This window comes from Aphis gossypii, chromosome X (genome assembly GCF_020184175.1).
Source record: "Aphis gossypii isolate Hap1 chromosome X, ASM2018417v2, whole genome shotgun sequence".
Taxonomy (NCBI): domain Eukaryota; kingdom Metazoa; phylum Arthropoda; class Insecta; order Hemiptera; family Aphididae; genus Aphis; species Aphis gossypii.
Window position 1 is genome coordinate 17,508,940 of NC_065533.1, and position 27,635 is coordinate 17,536,574.

The 27,635-nt window shown below is 25.4% G+C and overlaps 1 protein-coding gene across 2 annotated transcripts in view; it reads left to right on the forward strand.

Moving 5' to 3' along the window:
• Positions 1-3,826: 3,826 nt before the first annotated feature.
• Positions 3,827-27,635, forward strand: part of LOC114123651 (protein eyes shut) — a 43,790-nt gene continuing 19,981 nt past the window's right edge. The window contains exons 1-5 of one of the 2 annotated variants that reach the window (XM_050205589.1): positions 3,886-3,935; positions 4,714-4,811; positions 21,015-21,376; positions 24,637-24,785; positions 25,245-25,358. In XM_050205589.1, the coding sequence (XP_050061546.1) occupies positions 21,222-21,376; positions 24,637-24,785; positions 25,245-25,358 (418 nt within the window). In that variant the 5' untranslated portion in view covers positions 3,886-3,935; positions 4,714-4,811; positions 21,015-21,221. Of the gene's footprint in view, positions 3,936-4,713; positions 4,812-21,014; positions 21,377-24,636; positions 24,786-25,244; positions 25,359-27,635 lie in introns of both variants that reach the window. The other variant, XM_050205588.1, reaches the window with a different exon arrangement.

Consider the following 27,635-nt stretch of genomic DNA (forward strand, 5'->3'; position numbering starts at 1 on the left):
ATTATTTAACAAAAAAAGAATATTATGTAGGGAATCTCATAGTTTTAATGATAATTTAATTTTAAAGTAAGTTAAGCATACAACTTATTTCAAAATTATTTAATAAAAACCTAGAAAGTTGACCTAGATGACCTAGATAATATTCAATGATCAACTACCTTTAGCAAAAAAAAAAACTTATTGGTAATTTTTATTTTAATTTAACTATACTAATTTATAGGTATATATTATATGTATTATATTTTTTAATATAATATAATATAAAAAAGACTACTCATGTTTTGACTTACTGTTTATTTTGCACTTGATGGAGTTCTTTTATTTCATTTCTTAATTGTATGTATTTCACTTCTAGTTCTTTTTTATTTTTCGCCAATTCAATTTCTTTTTGCTTTTTTCTGACGCTACTGTTTTTTGAAGACAAATTGTGCTTTAATCTTTTTAATTCTTTTTCCATATCACGTTCGTGACGACCTAATATTAAAGTGACCTTTTAATAAACAAGAAGTAAAACAAATTAAATATTCATTTCTAAATTATGTAAATTTAGAAATAATATACATACTGATTACTGGTGTCTGGTGAAATTAACTTTTTTTTCAGTGCTCGCTAACTCAAAGGTATCTTCGTTAACCTAAAATTATAAAATGAGCGTATTTACAGCGTTTACAGCGTTTAAATAATTTTAAACGTATCTAGTACTTAGGTATTTCACTAATGTACCTTAATTGAATAGATTTCCTGTTTTATTATCCTGGACTATTATTTGAAGTATAATACATGGATGTTACAAATTACAATTAAAGATAGACCTAGTTTCATGGTATTTAACAATAGTGCCGGACTTTTAAGAAACTCGTTTAACACTTTTATTTTGTACTCCATTTTGTTGTTAGTATTGGCACAATACATTTTCTTGTACCAATACTAATCATTTAATGATAAATACGATTCCAAGATTGGTGTATGAAAGATACATAGAAATATATTATAATATTAACTAGGTATGTATAAGTTAAACATGTCAATTCTTTTATCGAACAACACTCATTATTTCAAAGCTTTAAAAAATGTTTTTACAAAATTTCCAATCGAAATAAAAAAAAGGATGATTAAGCGAGTAGCGCTCTGCTGTATAGTATACTTCTTGAGTAATAACAAAATTTAAAATCGTTTGAGGATAAATCATTATCGTTACAAGATTTTGTAAAAATTTAAAATTTAAACACTAATAACAGTTTTTTTTTTATAATAATGTTTCAAGTTTTCTCTACAGCTATTTGAAGGAAAACTTACGGGAAATTTAGTGTTGAATTTTTTAACCTTAGATATAAATACAAACATTTTTATGACAAAAGTACTTACTTGTAAATTTTTGCAATTTTAACATATTTCGTAAAAATTTGATCTTCAAATGTTATAAAAAAAATTGTAACCAATGATTTTTGATTTTTTGTAACTACAATAAGAATAACTTATAAGAAACCTTGTATTAAATTTTCAAGTTTTTTTGAGCACCCAACATTTTTTTATCGACATTTCAAAAAAATAAACTTAGAAAAATCGAAAATTTTAGTTGTCTATAAATAGCTCAAAAAATGCCAGAATATTTTGAAAATCTAACTGTTTTTAGGTATCACTAATATAAACATTTGCTGGAAATTTCAAATATTTACAGTGATTTGTTTTTGAGTTAAAATAATATAAAAAAAAAAAGTAGTTTTGCATAAAAATTTCTATTTCCCGTGACTTTTTTTGAAGTTTTTCCCGACGCTTTTGAAAACTGCTGGAAGTTTCTTACTTTTGACTGCACCAAAGATATTCAATTTGTTACCGGAAACCACCCCTTAAGTTTTAAATTAAATGTTAAAAATCATAATTGTTTGCATATTTTTGAATTGTTGAATTCATACATTTATGCATATTTAACAATAATTTTTGCAAAAATCCGGTGTTAGGTTAATCCGGGCCCTAGTAATAACTAATAGTGAATGGTAGTTGGTAAGTTAATTTCAACAGTAAATAATAAGCTGTGTGATAACTGATAAGTAATAACCTATAGCTACCAACTTTTCTCTTTCTGATCGAATTTACTTCCTCAATTTATTTTTACTACAATATAACTACAGTTATTCAAAGTAATTTAATTCAATCTATTTTATAATAATACAAAAAAATATAATACACTATATAATGGGAGTTGTCCGATTTGCATATTATATAATTAATGTCTAAACCTATGCGGGAACCGCCCTGCGTGTGTGCCAAATTAAGCAATAAATGATTTTTTCCAGTAATACTACAATTATATTCACAACTGGATAAGTTTAACGATTCAACTTGTTTTCAATAAAAATATGTGTTTAGGTATTTGATACCCAATACTATTTTTAAATGTAAAGAAATTTTAGAGATACGCGCCTAATTAAATCTTTAAATTATCTATTGCACGAGATAAATACAAAGATACTAGGTATAATTTATACCTGCATTAACTCCATTACACAAATAACCAAATATTATAAGGTAAGTTTTATTTTATCGATTTTTTTTTTTATATTCTGTACCTAACTTGTAAGATAATACTCTATTGAATATTGATTATAAAATATAATCAATGATAGTTGATAAATGATAATACATACATAATCCAAATATTATATTTACATTTATCTGCCATCCATTGACGTTATAATAAAATTGTACCCATATATGTTGTCTTTTATAAACGTCTTACTAAATAGTGAATTGCATATTTAGCCAAGACTTTAGAACACATAATATAATAACTTATTGTTGTATTCAATTAACCATCTCAGATAACCAGTGGCGTGGAGAACTGAAAATATTACAGAGGTACTCGTATGTAACATAAAGCCCTAGGATCCACATTCCCTATATTATACACCCAAATAGGGTTTTTTTACCAAACCCTACAAAACTTAAAAAATCTCAGAAGCAATTGCCTCTGAAATTACCCTTCGTCACGCCACTGCAGATAATTACATGGTTTTCGATTTATTGAGTATTTATAAATCACGTTCATGTGCAACATTTTCGTGACAGATAGCTACACAAATAGTATTATTACACTCAAAACAAATTTTTGTAATTAATCGTTCAAAATTTTAATTCATACATTTCGAACAATAATATTATCTACAAATCGTTAAAAATCGTTTAGTATGCAAAAACCTCTAAAATAAAATGTCTTTTTTTGATTTCTTCGTACTATAAAACGTATCTGTATATCACTCTGATATTTTTTACATCACCTATGATGGATATGCAAATACTATAAGTCCCGAACCCTGAATTAATAAGTAGGCAATAAACTATAATAACCACATTATGTTTCACCGTGTTTATAGATAATTTCGTTCATTTATTAGTTAGGTATTTCGTGTTATTAGTTATTGCGTTTAGGCATAATATTATATCTACTTATTTGTTTATCCGTGGGACTTACATACCAGGTCAATATTTCAGTTTGAACTTTTTACGTAGGAGTAGGACTGTGATTTGGGGTGGAAAGCGGCAGAACGTCGTGTGCTTACATGTCAGTACAAATAATACAATATTATGCCTATACAGTGTGATGTCATTTCGAAACTTTCAGTCGCGTTATGGACTCGTGTAACTGTGTGTGTGTGTATGTACGTTTTTAAAGGCATACGGCGAAACCAATAATATTAAGTATTAACTTATATTATTTACGTATATATATTTATATATAGTTAGTTGTGTCGAATGATGTGTATTGTTGTCTTAACTACATTCGGTTGCTACGCTGTAAATCATTAAGTCCGTCGCGCGCGTGTCTGTGTGTGTGTGTTACCGCGGTGGCGTATTGTGCACACTGCGGCGCGATCGACAGTGTACCGAAAGCCGCGTCACGGGGTGGATTTCTGACATAAAGTGAAGGACGCATACAGGTAAACGTTCGCACATGTAAACACACACACACACATATAGAGCACAAGTATAATATATAAAAATATTATACTATTTTCGAATATTATGAGCACTTAAACTCAAACAACTAAACCATTTTACGGTATTGTGGATCCGATAGCGGCGTAGTCGTTTTACGTTTTTCCGCGTAAGAATGCAGTTTGCTATTGCAGATGTGTTACTCTGAAATCACACGATATTAATCATTAACATCTAGACCGTTTTAAAACAAATGCTATGTTATGCGTTGAAAACGCACTAAAAATTGAAGATGACACTGCAGTGGCCATGGTTAATAATAATAAATTAACGTGTATAAGCAAGTGCTGTGTGCCTATGTCTCTGACGACGGGTAGTCACGAAAAATGTCATCGGGCCACTGTTTAAGAAAAACCATAAGATACGTATTGACAATTAACCACCATCATTTATATAATAGGTATATGTATAATATTAGGTAATGTCCAATATTTTTAATTTGCATCGACAAAAACTTACACCATATCTCTTGGTTTTCTAACATGAATTGATGTGTTATTGTATAATATTATTATAATAATATGATTCGAATATCTTCTCTATTGGTTGATTGGTTTCAACATAATACCACGGTATATTACGGTATACCATCCCACGGAGTAGATAAACCGTGGTAAATCGTTACGGACCAACACGTCTTGATTTTAACAGTCACATACTAGTATTTACGACAGTTTTGATTTTTTTCAAAATTTAATTATTTTGTTCACATTTTCCTAGTAAATCGGCGTACGTTTATCGTGTATTTCCGGTATTCGTTTTGCTTATGACGTTTAAATCATTCTCGACTATACGCCATACGGACATTACAAAAACACGTAAGTTTAGATTGTTATCTAAATAATTAAAGAAATAACCATAACATAGAGTTTTATGTTTTCTATTTTAATATTTATTTGACATAATATACTATTATAGTCCATAAAGGTGTAGTGATTAGAATAAACTAATTTATTTTTACTGAAATTTAGCATTAACTAATGTATAAACTAATATTATTTTTGAGTGATGGTATACTGCCTTACTTGAATCAAATTTATGTTTAGAATTTATTTAATACATTTTATTTCATTCTCTGAAAAGATTAAGCGATGTTGATATTTGCTTGGCGGGTTTTTGGTATATATGCATGGAATTATATCAATTAAATTATTCAATACTGTTTAAATTTAAATTCGCAAAAATATATTTTGATTATAAACACAATATTAGTTATTACTTATTAAGCATAAGTACATAAGTACATGACTTATAAAATATTAGTAATAGCAGAATACAATAATACAATTAATCATGAATATTATTACACCGATTCAAATAGCCTATAATCTATAATATTTACTATACTTCATTTTTGTATACTTAATGATATGATTTTTATTGTTTTGAAGTCTACATATCGACTTGAATCCTAACATCTAAAGTTCGAAATTTAAACTTTTAAATTTTTTTCGAAAATTGAGAACTCCATTAATCACAGTTTTAATATAATTTAAAATTCAAAATTTTTAAACTAGCTAAGTATTACCTTCCGAAATTTATGTTATATTTTTAGGCTAAAAGATCTTATGTTTGTTTTTTTATTTGAAATAAAATAGTTTGTCATTCAAATGTGTTTGATTGTTTAATAGGCAAGTCGGTTGTAACCTCGTATTATAAATCAAGTGAAACAACCTTGTTAAAAATTACTTGACAAACAGTCCGTATTTCCGCAACACACATACCTACTTTTTTATGTGTTTCCAAACAAACTATAAATATATAAAAAGTAATGATGATATACTGTTGAATATTGACTGCTATTGGTTTACTATAATTATTATTACATCCATTGTGTAAACAAAAAATTTTTTTTTAATTAAGTGCTAATTTTTCGATTTCACAATATTAGTAGTCAGTAGAATGATGCTGTATTTTCAATAACATTATCTAATTTCACAAATATAGATCAAAATTAATTTAACGAAAAACCGGTAAAATTCAGTTTTGTTTTTTAACAATCGTAAATTATTTAGATAATTTTATGCACTATAATATTATATTATATTATTATATATTATATATTTATTATTATTATTATTATAATATTAAATAATTTATACACTGATATTTTAAATAGATATTAATATTGTGTTAATGTGTTATCCATACATATAAATCAAAACGTATGCAACTCTCAAGTCTAAACCATCCGAATCCAAACGATCTAACTTATATTTTACAATCCAACTATACTTGGCAAAGACCGTTGCTGCTGAACTATTTGTTTCAAATTATTTATTATTACCCGGTAAACTTGGTTGTTAGACACTTTGTACGGTCACATAAAAAATATGAAAAGCATTAACAGTTAGTAATATTTTAAGTAGTTACGGCTTTAAAAATGGAGAACAGTTTGTACTAATTTGAGTAGAAACAAAAATATATATTTTACATTATTATAATAACAATTTTAAATAGGTAGATAGTTGCAAGTAGTGGTATAGTTTGGTCGTAGATTTCAAACAGAAATGCATTAATAAATTATATTATATTTAGTTATTATAATAATATATAGAATCAAATAAGTAATCAAGGAAAGTAAATCTTAAGAAAATATAAAACACATATAGATTATAGATGCAACTATTTCATTAAGTAAACTGGTAAAAACCCTATAGATATTATTATTTTACACTCTTGCAATTTCTATATTAGGTATCTTTATACATTTTAGATAATTCTAGATATCGTATTTATCGCTTGCTATGTAGATTGCAGACTGACACAAATGGAAAAAACGTACCTTCATTTTTGTTTCGTGGTCTTGAAATTTCCATAGTATATTAAATATTATTAGTGTTCTCTTAGATATTACCAAACTAATGCTGATTACGATCGCGTTTGAGATCACGTAAGTTTAATCTAAGAATTAAGGTGTTGAGTAATCTAATTATATTCCATCTATTAAAATATATTTCTTAGTTTATTTTCATCATATAAATTATCCCTGATCAATTAATATCAGTTTATTTCCATCGTATAAAGTGTCTGCAGCGGTATGCAAATCAAGCAATAAATAATACAAAGTGTCTGTTTAGGTAACAGCCAAGGTTAAGTTTACAAATTACAACTATAACCCTAACCATTCGTATATGAAAGAATTACCGACAAAATATCGCTGGTAAAATATTGCGTAACCAATATATAGCAATAGCATTTATATTAGTTTATTACTCTTCTAGTATCTAAAACTCGAGTAGACCAATTATAAAAAGACAATTTTATCTATTTTAAAGCATGTTATAATATACAGTCACGGCTGTTTAAATTCGGTTCTGTTTCAAACCATTTATAAATTTATAGATTGAAGAATATTGAGCAGAAATAGTAAATGAGAAAATCTCGGTTTAACACGATTGCGCACCTTAAATATTTTTTCTTTGAGAAAACACAAATTTTTAAATAAATTTACCAACATAAATAATTAATTAATACGCATAGTAAAAAAAAATCTTATAATATATCACAGTAATTACACGTCATAATAAATAGAAATTAATAACATAATTCGTATAGTAAAAATAAAAAAATATATATATATAATAAAAATCAAGTTCTTATAACTTTTTAGCACAAAAACGTGGTCCTAATGCCAACAAATAATCATTTAAAGATATATCATTATTTTTATATTTTTCCCAAGTGTTAATTATGAATGCAATATTCTCTTCTTGCTTTTTACGAGACTTGTTAATATTTTGTTGTTTTATACTATATATTTTTAATATATATAATAAGTTTCACTTTGAATATCCAATAAAATATGTATAACATGGTGAATAGATGGATAAGAAGTATAAAACTGAGCATTATAGTGGCTATGGAAAGATTCTGGCCCATTGGTCGTTCTTGTCTCTGTTGAAGGTTCAGTTGCCCATAAAATCGGTGGGAAAGCGGCATCAGATAATATATAATTGTTCAGTATATAATCAGTAAATTCAAAATCATCAGTAGGACTATTTTCAATTAAATAAGTAAAATCATCTTCTACATCTTCCGAAGGTAAAAATCCAAGTGCAAAAAATTGTTTCAACCAAACACCTAGTTCAGATTTTGAATTATAGTTTTTTAATAAATTACTGTCACTTTGAATTTTCCTGAAGCAAGATTGGCCTAAATGAAATCTGCTGGCTATAATTTTGCAGTCTGGGAAAAATGTCTAAAAGTGTTGTGAGCACTTTTTTCAAAATGAAAATGAAAATTTGAATACTTTAATGAATTTCGTATATCTATGTCGAATCTTAAACATAAATTAATAATTGTGTGCCACATTTGTATATATTATATACTATATAAGTTTCAGTTGATTTTGAAAATAAAAAACTATAAATTTCAGGAACATAAAAACCATTTAGTAATATATGTATTGAATACAGTTGTTCAAAATATTTGGGTGCAAATGAAAATGTTCCGTCTGCAAAAATATGAGAAGATTGATTCAATAATTCAAGATTAGTTTTGCAATTGAATAAAACTGGACTTGAAGTTTCTTCCATGTGACAAAATAGTTCACCAGTATTAGTTATAATATTTTCACGACCATCAAACAACTGAATTATCGCTTCCTCTAAAGATTTTAGAATTTTTTGCATATTCTTTCTACGTTTATCATACATACTCTTTCTCCATATCTTTATATCAGAATAAACCGGCTGGATATCGTTTTCAGTATTTCTAAGTTCTTGTCTAATTATTTTATTTGGTCTAGTGAGAAGATCATTTTCACATTTTCTTTTTAAACGAGAACTCACAATTTGTCTACTAATAATATTTTTTGGAATCACCTCATTTGTGTGCTCATTTAACATACTTAATACTTTGATCACATCCTTGTCAACGAGTAAACTTGCAGAACAATTTTTATTTGTACAGTTATACCGAATGTTCCCACACTTTTTCAGAACTTTAAATTCACTATATTTATAATCTTCAACTAAAATACACGGCTTACCTTTTTCTGTTTCAAATTTTTTTTCTATTTGTTTCTCCATTTTCCCAAAACAAAATTGCACAAAAATAAAACGGAAATATACGCGTTGCACAATTTAGACTGTCACAGTATAATATAACTTTAGATAATATGACGTGAGAATGTGACTGACGACTATCACATTATAGATCTCTTTAACGTAAATTATTAGTTAATTATCAATACAATAAAATCCGGTACAATAAATATTATCGGATGTGAATACTCGTACGTTGGAAAAGCACAGCTACTAACACTTATCAGTTATTATCGGTTATTATAGTAATAAAATATTATTAGATGCTATATAATATAGTATCCACTGGCCGTAGCAATTGTGTATACGTATTACGTTTACTATACTATAGGTGGGTTTCTTAAACTATAACCATTTATTTAAAATTATTTAAATATTAGTGTTTGCTCAAAGAAAAAATATTTAAGGTGCGCAATCATGTTGTTTTTTCTCAAATATTAAAAGGTAAAAAGTCCGCAATCGTGTTATGCTCAGAAAATCTATTGTTAAATCCTATTTACTTATGTTGCTTATTTTATCCCAGTCACTTTGTATTGCTTTATATACATTTCAGTCATTTCACATAGATACGATACTTAACTAATATTAAACACTTTTATTCATACAGCTACGTAGGAAATAATATAATATACTTTGCAATGTAGCCAACTAGCCAAGTATAGTGACAACGAATATTCCTAGATTATTATTTTATATTTACCATGATATACATATTCAATTATTTAATTGTAATATATATTTGAAATTTTAAACAATATATAAATACGTATACAAAACTCAAATACAATTCATTTAAACAAAAACGTAGAATTTTATAAAAAATAATATTATTATTTATTTGTCTTACCTTAAATTAACACCATCTTTTTCTTTGGTAATAGTAAAATTGTTTTATATTAATAATTTTTTGTCTTGCAATTTTTTAAAAATGCAATGCCATTTAAAATAAAATACTATAGTATCACAAGTAAAAATACAAAACGTTAATAGATTCCATAAAATAGTTCAGTATTCGTCAATCTGTTTAAGTGATAGTATAAAGTATTATAATTTATACAAATTATAAAATGAAAAAATAGAATACTGGAATGCACTAGTAGGTAAAAGATAGATACGATTCGATAAGATAAGGTTAAATTCAATTTATAAAGACTCGAATACGTGGTAGTAATAGGATTAAGTTAGGTGTAGCAATACATTGGTTTATTTTAGTTGTGACATTTTGATCACGCGATATTTTAACGGCGATATTTTCAACTTACCTAAATAAAATATATTCAAAAATTTTTTGTTTTATTTTTTTCTTTATACTTTTTATTTTTAGATAATACTAGATTTATACTGTATTTATACTTAACCAAGTTAACTTAGAATAACACAAATGAAAAAATCAGAACTGCATTTTTATTTTGTGGTTAACTAATAACTAATATTACACGGAATCGCAATGGAGATCACACGAGTTTGATCTTAAGTTTCAAGTAATCTAATAGTTGTATTTCATATTTTTAAATACATTTTACAGTTTTTTTCATTTCACAAATTTCCCTCTATCGATTATTATTTGTGTTAGTATTACTAGTATAAATAATAACACAAACGTATTTTATATTTTTTATTGTTAACTCTCTAAATCGTAATGCTTGTATATAAAAAAATTATTTACTCACTAAAGACCGTTGGTCAGTCCCCACCGATTGTGTATTTTGACTTATATAATTAGAGAAGACTTATAGGAGTTTGCATGTTTTTCAATAATTATTCAAAATATAGTTAAGCAACATTGAAATTTGTTTAATAATACTTGAAGTTAAAAAGCAATCATTTTTATTTTGAATGTTTTGCATAATATTCTCTTTTTCCCTATGAGTGCATATTTTGTTATATTTATATTTTAAGACGTACATGTCCCCAAACCCACCCATATTATTGAAAACACATTTTCAAATTTTTCCTGAGACCTGAGCTATCATTTAGCAGCTAATTAGCAATAATTTGCAAGGTTTCCGTCAAAATGTACAAAGTACCTACATATTTCACATATGTTTTTTAAAAAGAATTTTAAAACAACGGGTGACAGAGAGAATAATATTTTGTACATAATATGAATTTTCAAGCAATTGGAAAAAATGAATTAAAATGTTTAAATATAATTTATTAAATAATCTATTTACTGTGTAATTTCCCAACTATTTGTGCGTTGTATTGTTGTGAAAAGCTCAAATGCATTAAATCTGTCGATAAGGAATATTTCGAGTATGATCAGTTGATAATCAATTTGTTCGTATCGTTTTCTTCTTGCGTTAATATATATATTTATATACAATATTCTAGATCAGGTAGGTACTGGTTGTTTTTTTAAAAATTCAATTAAAAATGCTTTTTTTAATAATAAATACATTTGTAATTTTTGATTTTTTAATGAAAAATAAAATATTTTTAGAACATATATTATAATTTTTAAGAGTACCAAATGCATGCATACCATAGGTACATAATTATTGTTAATTATTATTATGTACATAGGTACATAATAAAATAATAATTTTTTTAACTTAAAAATACTAGTTATAATTTTTTAAATCATTGTGCCTATGCCTATGCCTATGCTAGTAAATTTAAGATTGGCCGCTTTTCTGTGTACAAATATATCAAATTCCTTTTTTAATAATATTATTTTATTATAAATAAAACAACTCGTTTCAATATATAGAATATAAAATAATTATGATATTATAAACTATTTTAAATTTTTTCGAACTATTATTTTAAACTTTAGTAATTCGTATTACTTAATCAGAAATATGCATGTAGGTACTTATGTCAATTTGACCAAATCGTCATTTATTTTAAACTGAAACAAAATATTATCTCAACAAAAAATTCAAAGAATGAAAAATATACACTTATAAATATATAATATTATATTAGGTTAATAGTATTATTATTGCCGGTAATTTTAAATCCAAGAAATGTATAAATAGTTAACTTTATTAAAAATAGAAATAGACAATGTATAATAGTGTTACCGTGTATTCGCAAGTCATTGTGTATTATTTATAATAATTCATTAGAATTCTAATTAAAATGTATCTGTTTTTCAATAAACACACGTATACCTTTAGGGACATGTAAAAATTCAGAAATAACTGTATACATCGTAAGATTCCGGAATATACATCCATAACGAGTTATTCACCTAAAATTGCATTATCAAAATTATTATTTTAATGATTTTCAACATTTAACGTACCTCCTTTTCTATGGATACTAAAATTGATAATTATTTATTAGAATTGTTAACAATAATATTATTTTTGAATTATTATTGAGAAGGGTAACTGTCTGGACTCTGGAGAGGCTCAAGTCCTATAAGTTATATAATTTATTTTAAGAGTGCTTATCGTGATTTTCCTGGTGTTCCAGAAGGTTAGTGTACGCGTCTGACCAAACTTATTCAATTACATACATATTTACACCCGATAATGTTTTTACATTTTAACTTTAGCCTTTAAATTTAATGATAGTTCAATTCACTCAGATATTAAAGCTAAAAAAATAGTTAGTAGTTTTGCTGAACAAAAATTTACCATGTTGCGCCGTGGCCGTGGGTCAGAGAGAATAAACAATTAACACTATCCCGACATTCTACGACGTTTGATTTATTTATTTACTGGAATGAATACGACATCCGTTTCTTATACAATATTATTTCAATAATGAACATCGATTTCAATGATTAATATATTCTATCACGACTTCATTGCTTACGGAATTTACGGTCTTACGGATATTGAGAAAAACAAAATGTCTTTTTCGCTGCATTATAATTCACGACTTTCTTTTTTAAAATATAAGTATGTTTTTAGATTGTCTTGATGACCTTTTCAGTTTTCACTAACAAGTATACTCGTTTATTACATACACCAATTCCAAATACCTTTGTTAGTACTAACCATTTTATGCTATATTCTATGTATTTGTGTGTTATTATATTATAATATACACCACGAAGGCGTGAAGTATTACAGATAACACTGTTAATTCTTTGATACTTCTATAATCGTTAGCTCATCGCCCATAATATATAAATTCGGGCAGTTGTTCCCAAAATACTTTTATTTAAGTTTTTCTAAAAATGGAAAATAATTTTTCATGAATAATAAATATAAAATAGATTACAAATGATTGATTTAATATTTTTAATATTTATACTATTTATTATTTTATAATCCGAGGAGAGTGATCAATGTATTGATTTTACAATGATATGTGTTTTTTTGTCATCATTGCCTTTTGGGATAGTTAAAAATAATAATGCTTAGTTTTAATTGTTACAAGCACAAAAAAAGCGCAGTGATTTTCATAACAAAACCGAGAAAAATAAAAAAATTAAGAAAAAACTAAACATTCTACGCAAAATCAGTTTGAATTAAAAAAAAAAAATTGAAACAATAAAATTTTCAAAATATTTTTGAGCAATTAATAACCATTTTAAATTTTCAATTTTTTTAGTATTTTTCTATAAAAATCAATAAAAATATTATTGTTGGGGTAGATTATATTTATTTATTTATATTTAAGTACATTATTTTTGACTAATATGAGTTACTCATAAGCCATAACGCATAAATTAGGTGTTCATTTATTAATTAAAATATGTCGAAAATTTATATTCATATAATATTTTTTAAAAATTAGTTATTTATTAGATACAATTTTGACAAAATTCGTAAAATATCAACAATTTACATACAATTTTGGTTTCATTTTTAATGATGAATTTTTCACAAAATGATTATATATGTTAATTGCATTTGAATAACAAAATTCTTAAAATATTTTGATTTTTTTGAATTATTTATGGATAGTTTTAACTTTAATTGATTTTTAATTTTCTATTATCTTCAATCACTAGAAAACTTCATTGTAAATTTTGGCAGCAACTTTCTTGTTATAACTTAAGTGTTTTAACTTATTATATACTTATAATTTGTATAGATTGTTTAAAATTAATAAAGTACAAAAAAAAAAATCCCTTATCTATACATGATGATGAAAAAATATTCGCTGGTTAATAACTCTTAAGAATTTAACATGAGATTCATGTATATATATATTATATATAATTGTTGTTCCTATACCTTCAAAAAATATTAAAAATATAAAGATACAAATTTTTTATGCATGAAGTTCAAACTTCAAAATTTCACAAATTATAAGTATTTTGTAGTATTACATTTATATAATATTCAATTTTCATAGCTAAGGTTTGAAAATATACCTAATACAAATATACAATATTCCTTATACCTACTACTATTCCTTCATACTAAAACATTAGAAACTTTTAAAAATATATCATCATTATTTTTTATAGATAATTAAAATTGAAATTCGGACAAAATTTTTTAAATTATGAATAACGAAGTTAATTATTTTGTAATAATGTCAAAAACATTATTCGTTGGGACTTAACGTATATTGTGAATTTTCCTATACGAAATTACGTTTTTAAAATATTTAGATTGTAATTATTAATAAGCTATTACCTATTTATATTGTTTTACGGTAAGTAGTAAGGTTGGCACAAAAGTTAATACATATTATGTACTATATAGGTAGTTTATAGTTCATATATTAATATATATTACCTATATATATTTATATGTAACATTATAATTTAATAACAATATATCTTTCGAAATATATCTTTGATGTATTTTATGTATTATGTGTATTTTTTTTATCGTGTTTTCACTTTTTTACTCAGTTTAAAGTGCGATATTATTATGTATTTATATAAGTAACGGAATGTCGCGTGATTCTTGGTGCGGTGGCGTGTCTGTTTGCAGTTTGTGTATAGGCATAATATGCCATCATATGGAAATACTCGTCCCTGGTACCGACTACTGACGTTATATTATTTTGCTCTTAACTCCGATTTTTCTAACACACACACGTAGACTCTATTTCTGGGTTTTACTTATCGTTATATATTTATGTTTAATTATATTCTTAAACAAAATATATTGTATTTATATAGGTTGAATTATGTGTATAATATGTCAAATTGTGTATAGGTAGATACATAAAATATAATGTATATATTATTATACATGTACATGAATATACTTCAACAGTTTTACTATTACATACCAATAAAATATGGTAAATACTAAATAGTAAATATATAGAAGACAGAAGTGCTGGTTTGTTGATTTTTACTATTCGAAATTCCCTCGATTGCCCAATTATGTGGCTCATGACTTATTAGCAATTGGTTATTCTATTTCTCGAGTATTATTATTGTTTAAAATCGGGTGCGTACACTGGTGCACTTGAGTCTTGAATTATTTTAGTAATTGGATCAATTATTTCGAATAACAGTAATTCAACGAACCAACAAGAGAATATAATATTAATTTATTATTATATTATATTGTTGTGTTCAGTGTTGTGAACTTTCAAAGTTGCTTGACCTACTATCTCCTTTTTTTCTATTAATAAATAAAAAAATGTTTAATTTTATTTTTATTTCAAAGAATCAATAATATGCAAAGATAATAAAATTACCTAAAAATACCTTTATAACTTTACGAGCATTTTTGTTTTTTTTTGCTTTATTTTGGAAATAATTATGTCACGATAAAAATAAATAATATAATTTTAACAATAATCATGAAACATAACGAACTTTGTATAACAAAGCGTATAAAATATGACGTATATTTTGAAAAAATAAATAAATTAACATAAACTTTGATAATTTTGTTTCGTATATTAGATATAAGACTGATATATTTCATATATTATTTACAACAACTAATAAGTAATAATATTACTCGTGTGTATTTTAATTTGACCATGGTCAGAGACGGATTTAGGGAGGAGGTTAAAATGGCTATAGCCTAGGGGCCTCTAAAAAATATTATAGACTGTAACTTTTCAACAATTATGGATAAACAATTAAAAGAAAAAAGATTTTAATAATATTTATTTAAAAAAAACCTGGGTTAGATTTATTGTCTTGTTGTGACCTAATTCGTTCTTTACGACAATTTATATTTCACAGAAAAAAAACTATAATGATAAGTTGGTATGATAATTTGACTCGGACTATAAGTACAAAAATTATAGACAACTAAGAGGACGTCGGTATAAGAAAATAAAGACGATGTAAAAATCAAAGTAGGAAAAAAGTTTGAAGTCTATATTATTTTCTTTGTTGTTATAGATAAATCGATTTATGGACTTAACAGAAGACTTAATTTTTATAACCTTTTTCTTTCTCAATTCAAAGTTTTGATTAACTTTAAAACTGACAATAAACCAGACATTGATTTATTAAATAACTGTATTCAGTTTTACCATAACGATCTCGACGATAACTTGCAAACAAAAATATCTCATTTTTATCATTATATCATAACAGTTTTTTCAGATATTGACAATTGTGGTGCTATAACAAAACTTCTTTATGAACGAAATATTATTGACATTTGTCCAAATGTATACATTTATTGTATTGAGATTATAACTGCCAATGCCTAATACCGTTGACAAATTGTGAAACAGAGCTTTCATTTTTAAAGTTGGCTAGAATCGACTAAGGTCTACACAGATTGAAGATAAGTTAAACTCAGTAATTGATGAACACATTAAAAATTATGTCCATTGAAAATGACATTTGTAAAAAAACTCTCATTTGATGACGTTTTAGATACTTTTGGAACAAGTAAATTTTGAAAAAAATATTTAAAATAATTATTTGTTTGTGTTTTAACTGATTAACTCTTAATTAAATTGTATTTTTATAAATTAACCATGTAATATAAATTTGCTCTTTGAGGGAAAATATTTTTCTTATTTAACAAATAAATATCAACTGATATATTATTATAAAAATACTTTTTTTCTAAAATAAGGACTCCCAAAAATAACCTATCCCAGTGCTACTAATTTCATTAATCCGACTCTGATCACGGTCCATTAAGTTATATAAACTAAACATTTGCAAGACTCAAGAGACCAACAGTATACCAACAATATTCTCACATATTATACGGCCCTCATCAGTGCTAAATGTGTAAATAGACAATAATTATTAGCTATTATACTACAATATTACAAGTTTACTAACACTAATTACAAGGTAAAATATTAACTTAAACTTTCAACTTCAGTGTGAATTTAGTTCTATATTCGTATGTATTTATGGATGCATATATGAATATATGTATGTATGATGTATGTATATATAATAAAACTAACATCCATTTAATTTCTATTTAATATGATTTTTGTTGCCCACAATACTGTAATACGAAAGTTTCACAGTGTATGTATTTTTAACCATACACCTAAGTTATATTTAGTATTATTTGCAAAATAAATTCTTATTTTTTTAAAACGTTGTTGAACTTCATCATGCCAACGCCAAGTGCCAAAACCGGAAATGCTTTTTTTTGCTATTAAATTTTTTTGATGTAGTTTTGTAGAAAATAAATTATAAGTATATTAGGTAATGATATCTCAAGCATTTTAATTGTAAAAAACTTTATATTAACGCATATATTATTATCAAATACAATCCAGAAATAGACAGAAATAACTGGTACTGTATCATGATTCATGAGTGTATCCGTACATATTACACATATTGTGTTATACATATTATAAGTAGGTATTATAAACACGTTCAGTGTTCATAGTGTTTCGCCAAGTGTGTAAATCACTTTACTAAATGTACAGATAGAGATTTATTAAAAAAATATTTTGCGAACTAAGATCTCTATGAATAGTACCATACCACTATACCACTATGAATAGTAACCATAATATTATTATTGTTATTGACCAAAAGAACTACAATATAAGTATAACAGTTATTATCTATTTTTTTTTTTTTGTTTGTTAATTTCATGATTGCAGTTAATCAAATTGTTCTTAAAAATTTTCAATATTTTTGTTAATAATAAAAAAATAGATTTTAAGGAACCTATATTCAATTTTAAAGTTTTTTGTCTATAACACAAATTATATTTACATTAGTCGAAAAAATAATAAAAAGTTTAACATTTATTTGATATCCCTCTTATACGTAGTCTAAAAATCCAAAATATTTTATAATATCGTTTCAATTATAATTTAATAATATTTGGTAAAAAATTCAAGATTATGATTTCTACTTTTAAATTATATTGAAAACAAAATTTACTGTTAAAAACTGGTGTTGCATAAATACTCCAGTTTCATATTGTTATTTTTTTATTAGTTTCTCACAAGTATTATGAGAATACTAAAAAATGAGATTCTTATTTTTAACTCGTAGAAATTAAATTAGATAAAAATATGTTCTACCAGTAATTATGCTGAGTATAGAAGATCGGAGAAAATTGTGTTAATTAAAATGTGATGAATGATGATAGACAAAAATAAAAAGGTTGGCAAGTGATGGGTACGGTTTTGGTGTACATAAGATATCAAGTGGGTCACTACTCACTACTCATTGTAATGGATGCGTTAAATTAGAATTAAATGATAAATCATTATATACAATTACACAAAAAACGAGAAGTAGTCTGTTAGCTCAGTGGTTCTCAAACTTTTTTTTCCGTAGACCTCGTGCTAATTTTTTCAATTTTCGTTTACCCTTAATATTGAATTTTTACAAATGAATGGAACGGTGTTTGTGATAGATTACACGGAAATACTCACTTAAATAAGATTTACAATAGAGTAAAAATCTTTTAATAGACAATATTTATTTAATTTTTGAATTATTAAACGCAGGAAATTAAATCTAATAACATAAAAAATATTAGAATTTTAATGGGAGGGATGAATCGGATGCTTTTTTATTAAATGTTGTTTATCGTTATACGTGTTTTTGTAAAAATTACAATCGTTTTTGATTTAGGTATATCTCATTAACCCCCATTTTTTGATATTGTCATGGACCCCTTGTAGGTCAGAATCAATCCCAAGGAATTTATATAGATTACTTTGGAAACCTCTGTTTTGCTCTGTTAACAGTTAACCTTTATCTTTATAAATATATTTCATGATTTGTTTTTTGATAAAGATAATTTTATAATTTATTTTATTATAGTTTATAAGTATTAAGGTAGATTAATTTATTTTTTGTCTTAAACATTGCATTTATTATACTATTTATATGTTACTACTGGTTGTATACCTACACATATAAAAAAAACATACACATATCAATGTAAAATCAATACATTCATCGATCATCATTTGCTTAAATCTAAAATATAAAACGAACAAAACCTATACTTTTCTTATTTCACTTAATCCTTAAAATGGAACTCAACTTCATTTTATTTCCTATGTATTTTGAGATTTTGACCACATTGAATAAGTAATACCTAATGTTAATATTTATAAATAATATGTTAATTATTTATACGTTCAATTCACTTCAATTCAACTGCAGTTGATGTTTTTTTTTTTTTTTTGATAAATTTTGACACTAAAATGATTTTTAATATATAATTTATTTTAATATAAATTGTTACTAGGTAACAATAAAAACATAGACTATACTGAATCATTATTCCATTGCTCTTAAATTAGAACAATTACCTAGTAAGTGTCATAAAATACTACCTATAGGCAGACTGGCAATATTATTATTAGATATGTTTTCTTTATTGTTTCCCGTAATCTCGTTTCTCAAGAGATAATTATTTTATAATTTCTAAGTGCTTAATAAAAATTATCGAAAAAATAACAATAAATAAACTAATATTGCATATACATAATATAATTTCCTCGTGTACCATAGAATAACACTATAATAAGTTTTGTGACCAACTTCAGAAATATTTAAAATGTTCGAAATAGTTTTTTTGTAGTGGTCATATACCTACAATAATTAACAGGAAGCATTGAAGCAGTAATGTTTGTTCGATTAATAACAATAGGTAGAATTATATACAAATAACGATAGTAGTTTATATTGTGTATGTCATGTATCAGTCTTTAAATGGAGTCCTTTTAGTTCTCTCATTGATATATTATTCGAAAGACATTTTATTGTACATATTTTGTAATACCTAAAGGTAATTGAGTTAAAATGTACGAATATTATACATTTATAAGCCTATGTCTGTTCTAATGTTCCTATTTTAAATTGATTTTTGTTAAATTGCTTTTCATTTATGATTGTTATTTTTTCTCACTGTCAATTCGGTTTAAGTAGGTATAGTTAATATAGAATTATTTTTCGTTAAAATTAAATACTCTTTTGGGCTAATGTAAGTTCTCACACGAGTTATAGCAAGTAAAAATTACCCCTTAGTATACATATGAAAGTTCCTACACGAAAAAAATAAACTAGTACGTATAAGTTTCTATGATAAAAAATGCATCTTTAATAATTAATAAATAACAATAAGTTAATTCCTACAAAAAAAAAAATTATAATGAATATAAATGTCCTTCCCACTTTATTCAAACTTAAGAATGACAACTTAGTGTGGTTAAAATTTGTTTGTTTTTATGTTTTGTAAAAAGTCTAATCCAATTTTTAATTGAATCTAGTCCATATAATATATAATTTATAGTCTACATGTTGTATGTATATATAATTTATAAGATACTAATACTAAATATTAATTATAATAATAATTCAAATTAAATTTTATGGGTCTTATTTCAAAAGCTCAAACATTTCACATAGTCATACTGTGTGATTTTTTTATGTTGTAATCTGATATTTTGTAATCAATATAATTTTAAAACTAATTCTAAGACTTAAAAAATGTGTTGAAAAGTTTAATTCGTCAAAAATTATAATATAAATAGGTACATCATAAAAATATTTAAAATCTCCAAAATATTATCCGCTCACGGTACCATAAGTTTTAAACTAAACTAAATACATATAATATATAAACTAAATTGCATTAAAATCCAAGTCCTAATAATCATGATTTTTTTTAGACATCAATCGTCTTAATAAACAAGCAATCGGAGTAGGTACTCAGCTGTAAAATTCTGGTGCTGTGTAAAAGCCGGTTGGCGAGTGCTAGCTGAGAACTGACGAGAACAAAACAGCATCTACTGCCTTCAAGTATCGCAGTGCTCGGTGCTGGTGTACGACTGTGTCCCAGCACTCTCATATCGGCTGATCCTGTACGGAAATGCTAAATGCCACCGACTCGTTTGCCTGTTGTGTCGGTCATCGTCGTAGCGTTCGCGATGACCGCGTCATTGTTATCATCTGCCCCGGGTGCGGCGCGTTCTGGTTTCGCTTGCCTGAGCAGTCCTTGCGTACACGGCGTATGCGTTGATCAGCCTAACAGGCAAGTATAATGTTATATTATCATTACATTATAATTTATATACACCGATCGTGAACTTGAAGCTTAAACTTATGTTTACTTGTTGAGTCTTATACACTTTTAATTAATGTTGTTTATTTATGAGTTATGACTTATTATAATATGTATTATAATCTAGAACTATGAAAGGCCGACAGTAGAGAATGACAAACAAGGTAGAACCCGTGCTTTTATATATATATTATTATATCTACAATGACACGGGTGTATGGCGTATTCAATCAGTTTGTACACTAAGTATTGGTACTTAGTTAAAAACAATAATATTTAAATTTCATAGTTCAAATTTCGCTTCTCACTTCAGTATTGAGTACACTGTATTAATATACGTGATTAAAATATGTGTTTTTTAAACTATGATAAATAAACTATTCAGAGGCGTAGTATGCAATGTGGTGTTCCTAGACTTATAATGGAGCGAGTCCCATTAAGCACAGAAACTAAATTAATCTAGAAAGTCTTTCGTATTTTAAATAAAATTATTTATATATAATAAAGTGAAAATAATATTCCCATAAAAAAGTCTTCATGTTTCAAAATAAAATGGAAATGTCTCTTTATAAATAATATTATAAATCAAACATATTATATTTCTTCCTGGTAACTAATTAGTAGATAATTACTATTAATCGACTATTTTGATCAAAATTCCAGCGACTAATATATTGACAATTGACTAACGTTCGCTATTTCAATTATTTACAATTTAGTGAGTAATGACCATTATATTCCCACATTCGTTCCCAGTCGTCGATGACTATAATAGTTCCGGAATAAAAATATACCAGAGAAGTTGCTCTGAAGTCGGCTGTATATAGTAGCCAGTAGGTTAAGTGTTAACGTGTACATTGTCGTATAGGTCATTGTAATACATAAATACATATAAAAAATTATTATTTTATTAAATACATAAATTAAAAATAAATTATAAAAAGGTAATCCAAGTGAGTACATTAGGTACTTATATCGAGTGGTCGAGTAAGCTATTATGGGTGCGTTAAATTTCAATACATTTTATATACGAAAAACGATTCTAAACGGTGACGATCTATCAACCTATACCTAATACCAATAGGCAATAAGTATATTTCACGATGTTTTTTTGAGTGATATAAGTATAGACTATACTCAGTATAGAATATAGGTTATAGAACATATCTAATTTATTTTAGTTTTAATATTACGGTAATCAGTATTTGATATATTTTTTTAGGAAATATTGCATTTGTTATTATGATTCCAATTATTAGTATATATTTAATTATTATAATAATATATATTTATTATTTATACCATATTATTAAATTAACATATAATTCAAAATGTAATTCATCTTTCTGTAAATACAGCAAAACAAATATTGTAAAATTCATTATATTTTTGTACATAAGTTTTAAGTTCCCACAAATAATATTAATTTATTAAAAATAATTAACTTCATTATTTATGGTTTAAATAAGTCATTTCTTCAAAATGCTAATTTCAATTGTATATGAAAAATTGTGCTTGTGTACTTGTATTTTTAGTATTTATGTACAAATAAAAGAACAATTCATGTGGAATCTTGTATTAAATTTTCAAGAACTTTGACTCGGTAAACAATATTTTATTATCGACATTAATACAAAAAAAAAAATAAATAAATTACTATACCGAGTAAATTATTTTGTAATTAGATATTCATAAAAATGTTTGTTGCTATACCAATATTTTAAAACTTATAATACAAGATTCTTTATCTTCATAAGTAGTTCATACTGAAACTATAAAATCTAAAAAATATATTATAAAAACGGTTATCTTTTATAGACATATTAAGTTCCGATTTGGATGAAATTACTTATTTAATTATTTTGTTTTAATTTAAAAGTATTATTCCCAGGATCTTAAACTTATTTATAAATTTTATATTTATATTATTATAAATTTTACTACACGGAATAACACTTTTGATCAATTTTAAAATATTATTTATTTATAGGTATACTAATAATATAATAAATAAAATATTTTTGGGAAAAAATATATCAACTTACTATGTAATATTAAAAATAAAATAAATGACTGTAATAGTTTAATAGCCATATCAAAAACACATATCACTTCATACTTGGTGTCTGTTGACTGTTGGTGATATAGACTAATAAATCTTTTTCGTCTAGAATCGTTTTTCGTAAACTATAATACATCATTGAATTCAAATTTAACACGGCTATAATAGTATAACATTTAATATAGCAGAGTGGTAACCATTTATCTAGGTACCTTCTTTTTTTTTGTTTTTCCCGATTATCAAAAAAGTACTGAGTATTTTTCATTTTGACCTCTGAAGTATTAACTAGATCAAATTTTCTATCTAAAACCACCTCTATTTTTGAAAATTGAAGCATCTTAATGACTATTTATCGTGTACAATAAATAATATAAATATATCATTGTAAAATCAATTCATTTATGATTCATGGCTCAGCTCAGAATCTAAAATTCAAAAATTTTGAATACAAAAAAGTTGCATAAAAACAGTCAGAATATTTTGAAAAAATTTTAATGTCTAGTAATTAAATAAATAGTAATATTAATTCAATATTTTGTGAAAAATTATTTCTTTTTTCTTGATTTTTTTTTTTGTTTTGTTTTTCCTATTCTTTTATAGGTTGCTTACAATTTTTCATTTTTTCTCCCCGTAAGTAAATTATTGTTCCGTTTAGAATCTAAAACATCATTTAACTCGTAATATTCATAAGTGATTTTTATTATTTAAAGTTTTTAAGTTATTTTTATTAATTAATTGAACTAAGGTAAAGATTATACAAATATAATGTAAATTTATGATTGTGATTTTTATTGCATTATTGAAATTATTCTACTATTAAACTTTTTGTTTTTTTTTCATTTTTAAAGATTTATTTTTTCTCCAAAAACACGTTATTATACTAATTTGAAAATATCACATCACGTGTTGTTCTTGACTAGTAAATAATATGAAAGTTATAAATTTACGAGTATTCTCGTATGAGGTATTGAGGTGGATACAGTAAATATAATTTTGAAATATTTGAAGTGTTCACTATTGTTAAACTGTTGTAATTTTCTTATTGGAACTAGGTTCACATACATAACGTAATTAATTAATATCACATTTTACCAAAATATTAATCGAATAACTCAATAACGGTGACATTCTAAAATTTAGAAACTTGAAACAGTTTTGATTTTTACAGCTCATACACATGTTATTGTATTGATGGTTATACGGGTGTCCGATGTCAGACCAACTGGGACGAATGCTGGTCTTCTCCTTGTCTCAATGGAGGATTGTGTCTCGATGGTATAGCTGATTACAATTGTTCGTGTCCTGAAGGCTATGCAGGTAAATAATAATATTAATAATAACATAGTTATATTACTAATACTGTTTGTACTGTGTTAATGTCGTTAGTAAATAATATTATAATATAAATAAATTCAGTTATACACACATGCTATACTATAGGTTTCATGTGGATGTATATTTAGGGTGCATGGATTTAAATTGTGTTAATCGCTCATGAATGCCTAATAAAAATGTTTTTAAATATTTTGAATACTATATCATCTATAAATATTATTTCTTATTTTGTGATCAACTATTGAGTAGCGTCATAAACCCATAAGTCATAACAATATATTTTGTGGCTGATTCTAATTAATTACCTACCCTTTTTTACCGTTTGAGCCGAAGACTAGAGGATAAATCGCAATATTTCTCGCACATGATAGGGACTATACTAGTACGCCCTATGCTTTTTTTTAGATTTTGAATTTATTTATTTATCTGTTCACACCTCAGGACATGACTGTGAACTCAACGTTAACGAATGTCTGTCAAATCCGTGCCAAAATAACGGAACGTGTTTGGATTTCACCAATGGATTCACGTGTCAATGTTCCGCCGGCTACTCTGGTCAGTTGACATTTTAATTTATTTGATGTTTTACTTTACATAATATGTTGAAATGTATACTTATTACTCTAGTTTTTATGCTTTGCAATATTTTGTTGAAAAATTACACGTAAACAGTTAATTTTCTCACAAATATTCCATGCGTATATTTGTTTATAGATTTTTATAATGATTGTGATGTTGTAATTTTTGGTATTGAATATTCTCTTGATATTTATCGTGTATAGAGAGTGATAGGATGAACTTAAGAATTGTAATGTGATGTAATATGAGTGTAAAGAATTTAACGTTGTTTTATTTATATTTAGTACCAACAGTGCAACAGATATTTTTATTATTATAATAAATTATTCATAACAAGTATTTTATTGATTTGAATATTGATAAGAGTGTCAATATGTTTATTTAGCTAAACAATTATACTTACCTATTAAATAAAATATTTACCACAGTTTATAGAAATTAACATTGTATTGAAATAGTATGAACAGGTTAAAGAATAGCTATGAGGAAATATAGAAAAAAATGCAGGAAGGGGAGAGTCATAAGTAAGAAAATGTTTAAATTAATTAACAAATTTACACATTGTCGGGAGGGGAATTAATCAGGTTCCAGTACCTATAAGTGTCTGTTAGGTACAGAAAAATTAAATAAAAAAAAATATTTTGAATTTACTTACTAGGTTTTCAAACATATTTCACATTAGGTACCCTGTAATGTACATAGGTATATACTTTTAGATTCTGAACGAAGTGATGAATGTATTGATTTTACAATGATGTGTGTTTTTTTTTTTTTTTTTTTGTGTCTGTGTACAGCATAACTAGTCGAAATAATGATCCAATTTCAAACTATGGGGGTGGTTTCCGATGTAAAAGTGAATATCCTTGGTGCATTATAGAGGTAAAAAGTTAACATTTTCCAACAGTTTTCAAAAAAATCGAGAAAAACAAAAAAAAAAAATGACGGAAAAACGGCAATTTTTACGCAAAACCAGTTTTCGACCAAATCGGTTTTTTTATATGGTTGTAATTCAAAAACTAATCACTAAAAATACTTGAAATTTTCACCAAATGTTAATGTCAGTGGTATCTGTATATAGTTAAATTTTCAAAAAATTTTGATTTTTTTTGAGTTATTTATAGACCACTGAAATTTTCGATTTTTTTGAGAAATTTTTTTTAAAGTGTCGATAAAAAATTTTTGGATGACCAAAAAGTTTTGAAAATTTAATACAAGGTTCCTTATGAGTTGTTTTTATTGTAGCTAAAAAAAATTAAAAATCGTTAGTCACAATTTTTTTTTATAAGAGTTTATAGTTAAAATTTTTACGAAATCTGTCGAAAACGCGAAAATTTGCAAGTAATTTTGAAGTTGTAAAATCATAAAATTTTTTTCTTTTATAACTAAGTTTTGAAAAATTGGTACAAGGTTCTTCATACATTTTTCTTCAAATATCTGTAAAAAAAACTCTACCGGATTCAGACAAAAAATTTTTATGAGTGTTTGAAATTTAAATTTTTATAAAACTGCGCTAAATAAACGGCATTTGAAGTTCAAATTTTGACGAAAATTCGTCAAAAGCATGAATATTTTCAAATTATTTGAAGTTGAAAAATCATAAAATTTTTTGTGTTTATAACTAAGGATTAAAAATACAACACTAAGTTTTCCATAAATTTACCTTCAAGTATCTATAGAGAAAACTCGAAGCATCATATAGGAAAAATTTTAAGTGCGTTTGAATTTTAAATTTTAACGAAATCGCGTAACGATAACGATTTATCCTCAAACGATTTTAAATATTTGTTATTATTCAAAAAGTATAAGTCGTAGATACTTGAAAATTTTACCAGTTATTAAGATTAGCGTTTTCTTTACGTGATTTAATTTTCAAAATATTTTGAGTTTTTTTGAGCTATTTATAGACAACTGAAATTTTCAATTTTTCTGAAAATTGTTTTTTTATGTGTCGATAAAATTTTTTTGGCTCTATCAAAATACTTGAAAATTTAATGCAAAGTTCCTCATAAGTTATTATTATAGTGATTAAAAAATTATAAGAATACATAGGCACAATTTTTTTTTATTAGCATTTTAAGTTCAAATATTGACAAAAATTCGTCAAAACCATGAATATTTGCAAATTATTTTGTAGGTACTTATATTTCATAAAAATTTTTGTATAAGTAGCTAAGAGTTGAAAATTTAATACAAGGTTTTTCATAAGTTTAGCTTACAATTATTATAAAAGAACTTAAATTTTGTTGTATTCAG